General features: G+C 34.9%; 1 protein-coding gene across 1 annotated transcript; it reads left to right on the top strand.

Moving 5' to 3' along the window:
- The first annotated feature begins 1,547 nt into the window (after positions 1 to 1,547).
- Positions 1,548 to 3,408, top strand: LOC142518244 (heterodimeric geranylgeranyl pyrophosphate synthase small subunit, chloroplastic). Its single transcript, XM_075620991.1, has 2 exons — positions 1,548 to 2,010; positions 2,465 to 3,408. The coding sequence occupies exons 1-2, from the start codon at positions 1,678 to 1,680 to the stop codon at positions 3,122 to 3,124; spliced, it is 993 nt and encodes a 330-aa protein (XP_075477106.1). The 5' UTR covers positions 1,548 to 1,677; the 3' UTR covers positions 3,125 to 3,408.
- Positions 3,409 to 3,609: the final 201 nt, after the last annotated feature.

The raw sequence follows: 3,609 nt of genomic DNA, 5'->3' as shown, positions 1-3,609 counted from the left end.
TACTTTTGATTTCCCATTATTCATAAGCCGAGCGACATCAAAGTAATTTGACAAATCAATCATTTTATTTGGTCTCATCTTTTTTTAGACATTAGATGTTTTATTATTTACGAAAATACAACTTATCTTTGTAAAATAATAAAATTGATTTATCTATCGCGTTTTAATGCCTATTTATTTACGAAATCGCTACTTTTTTTTGTATTTTTAAAAATTTACGATTTATTTTTTATTTTTCGATAAAAAAAGCGAACTACAGAAGTAAGTACGTAATGTGTGCATCGGAATATTAATCAGACCGAAAAAACCTAGAGCATCGGCGAACGGAATAAGTTTGGTTTAAGTTATGGGTTACCTGAAGGCCAATATCTAAAATTCCGTGTGAGGCCATCGTCCTCCTGCAAGAAATAAATTTAAAATTTATTTATTTTTCTTACGAAAATATTTTCCACCTCGAACCCATTAACCTAAAAATTCAAGTTCACATTTAACCTATATAGCGTTAAGTACATTTACCATTATAAATTTAGTCGATATACATTTTTATTTTCAAGATTATTTCAATTTATTTTATTAATTAATATTTTAAAAAAATAAATTATATAAAAATTATATTTGATAAAAAAAAAGTATTCGATTCAAATATACAAATAATTATTTTTATCATATTGATAAAAATATAATAAATAAATATATATCATTACAATATTGAGATAATTTTTTCGAAAGATCGAAGCAAAATAATCATCATTTTTGTTTTTCAAAATTTATTATTGATTCATTGAAATTCGAAAAATTATTCAATATAAAAGTTATAAATCATGATAAGACGAATCTCTCGGAAAAAATTGACGGGGCATGGCGACCGAAATATCGATACAACAACATGTTAAAATCTCATTCATTCACGAGTGTAACTCTCATGCTAAATATTTTTTCGAATTCCAACGGATCAATACCAAATTTTTAAAAACTAAAAATTGAAATTATTTTGCTTCGACAGATATTTATTTATTAATTATTTGTATCAGTATAAAAAAGAACTAGTTGTATATTTGAGTTGTAATTATTTATCATAATATAATTTTGTAAATAAATATATTTTTAAAAAAATAATCAATAAATTAAATTTAAAATAAAAAATGTGCATTTGATTGAATGTATTAAACGTAATTTGACTTAAAAACTATTTAAGTTCATGAAGTTCATGTGCTAACTAAATCGCAAGTACAAATTTTCTAGTTTTAAAATTTATCAATAATTCTTGTATTAAATATTTTACTCAATTAAATTATAACAATTTTCTTATGCCAAAAATTTATGTAAGACGATTTCATGGGTTGTATTTTGTGGAACAGATCTCTTATTTGAGTCATTCATGAAAAATTATTATTTTTTAAGCTAAGAATATTATTTTTTATTGTGAATATCGGTAAAATTGACTGATCTCATATATAAAAATCCGTGAGACTGTCTCGTATCTTCCCTTATTTTAATACTACTATGTTTTAGGTCATTTTTAGGTTCAGACATATATATCTATTCAACCAAAAATTGCCACGTAGCTCGTGTAATTTTTGCTTGGTTGTTTTTGCTTACTTTCACCTTATCGTCATCGTCGAAATTTGTCCGAGTCTGAGAAAAAATCTGCCGATTTGTTCCAATTTCGCCTCAATTATGGTGTTCCCTACAATAGCCACAGCATCTCCACAGGTTCCCTTCCCGAAGACGACTTCGCGGATCATACGCCGCCCAATCCGGTGCGGCTCCGCTTCGGTATCTACTCAATTTGATCTCAAAACCTACTGGACCTCTCTGATTAAGGAGATCGACCAGAAACTCGATGAGGCTATTCCAGTGCAGTACCCGCAGCGGATCTATGAAGCCATGCGTTACTCGGTTCTGGCTAAAGGCGCCAAAAGATCGCCGCCGGTCATGTGTGTCGCCGCCTGTGAGATTTTTGGTGGTAATCGCCAAGCCGCCTTCCCCACTGCCTGTGCTCTTGAAATGGTTAGCTTTCTTCCTTTATTTTTGTTTCCTTCTGTTTCGTGGATTATTACTATATGACATCCAAATTAATTAACTGGTACCTTTGGCGCTGACTGCTGAAATACCAGAATCACGTGCCAGCATTAGTTCTTTGTGGACTGTATTCAGTGAATTGGAGTTTATTAGAAACAGGGAAATGGTTCTAGATAGTTGAAGCTATTTAATTAGGCGTTCAATATTTATTCTTTGGCAGTATGTGCGAAACGAAATCGTTTCTTTGCTACAGGTAGATATGATTGGGCACGAGTATGTTTCCTTTGAGGTTTCAAATTTATTGGGAACCAGGTATCTAAACCTTTAATCCAAAAGGAAGTTCTTCCCGTGTGGAATAATGCAATTGTTCGATTCACCAATCGATTTAGTGGATTATTCTTGTATCTCTTATGAAATATCGCATACCTGCCTTTATAAATAGGTTCATGCTGCTTCGCTTATCCACGATGACTTGCCATGTATGGATGATGACCCGTCTCGAAGGGGCCAACCCTCTAATCATACGAAATTTGGAGTTGACATGGCAATACTAGCTGGGGATGCATTGTTCCCTCTTGGTTTCCGCCACATTGTTTCACACACCCCAACTGATATCATCCCTGAGGCTCGCCTCATTCGGGTAATTGCTGAGATTGCAAGAGCAGTTGGGTCCACTGGCATGGCTGCTGGTCAGTTTATGGACCTCGAGGGTGGACCAAATGCAGTTGACTTTGTCCAAGAAAAGAAGTTTGGTGAGATGGGTCAGTGCTCAGCAGTGTGTGGAGGCCTTTTAGCTGGTGCTTCGGATGATGAGATTCAGCATCTGAGACAATATGGACAGGCTGTGGGTGTTTTGTATCAGGTGGTTGATGATATTCTGGAAGCAAAATCAGGGACGGGCGGTGGCGAGAAAAAAAGGAAAGCTAAAAGTTATGTATCTGCATACGGTGTTGAGAAGGCGATAAAAGTGGCCGAGGATCTGAAGTCTCAAGCTAAAAGGGCATTGGATGGATTCGAGAAATACGGTGAGAGAGTTCTGCCGTTATACAGTTTTGTAGATTATGCTGCTGATAGAGGTTTTAGCATGGGCGAATCAGTGTAAGTCACAGCTACATTTAGATAACTAATGTAGTACAACACTGTTCCATCATATAGGAGGACGAGAGGCGACCCACCATTTGTATGGCTGGGTGGGTTCTCTCGTCTATGGCTTTGATATACTATCAGAAAAGAATTGTATCAGATCGGTTTTCTTCCCTAAGAGAGCAAACCTACAACGTTATTGAAAGACGAATCATACATTTGTAACTGGTGTGAACCCGAATCTGTAGTTGTTTGTGTCCAATATTTCCATTCTTTTTATAGAAATCTTGGGATGGGGTGTTATGTCCAGCTTATTAGAGTATGGAGTTATTTATGAAAAAATAGTGGTTTGCATCTTCTAGATCATGGAATCTTCTCATATGCAAATAGAGATGTCAATGCGACGGATATGGGGCAGATATGGCTAAACCCAAGACCTGTCCCATGAAGAAAACTTTGACCCATTTTCAGACCCGCCCTGGTTAAATATTTTTCGGACCCGCC

The sequence above is a fragment of the Primulina tabacum genome, chromosome 11, assembly GCF_025594145.1.
Source record: "Primulina tabacum isolate GXHZ01 chromosome 11, ASM2559414v2, whole genome shotgun sequence".
Classification (NCBI taxonomy): domain Eukaryota; kingdom Viridiplantae; phylum Streptophyta; class Magnoliopsida; order Lamiales; family Gesneriaceae; genus Primulina; species Primulina tabacum.
The sequence above is the reverse complement of the archived record's forward strand: the minus strand, read 5'-3'. Positions and strand labels throughout refer to the sequence as shown.

What these genes read in the sequence shown, in the direction of transcription:
- LOC142518244 (XM_075620991.1), top strand. Translation starts at nt 1,678, where the DNA reads ATGGTGTTCCCTACAATAGCCACAGCATCTCCACAGGTTCCCTTCCCG. An exon ending in CTGCCTGTGCTCTTGAAATG is followed by an intron (nt 2,011 to 2,464) that starts GTTAGCTTTCTT and finishes CTTTATAAATAG; the next exon opens with GTTCATGCTGCTTCGCTTAT.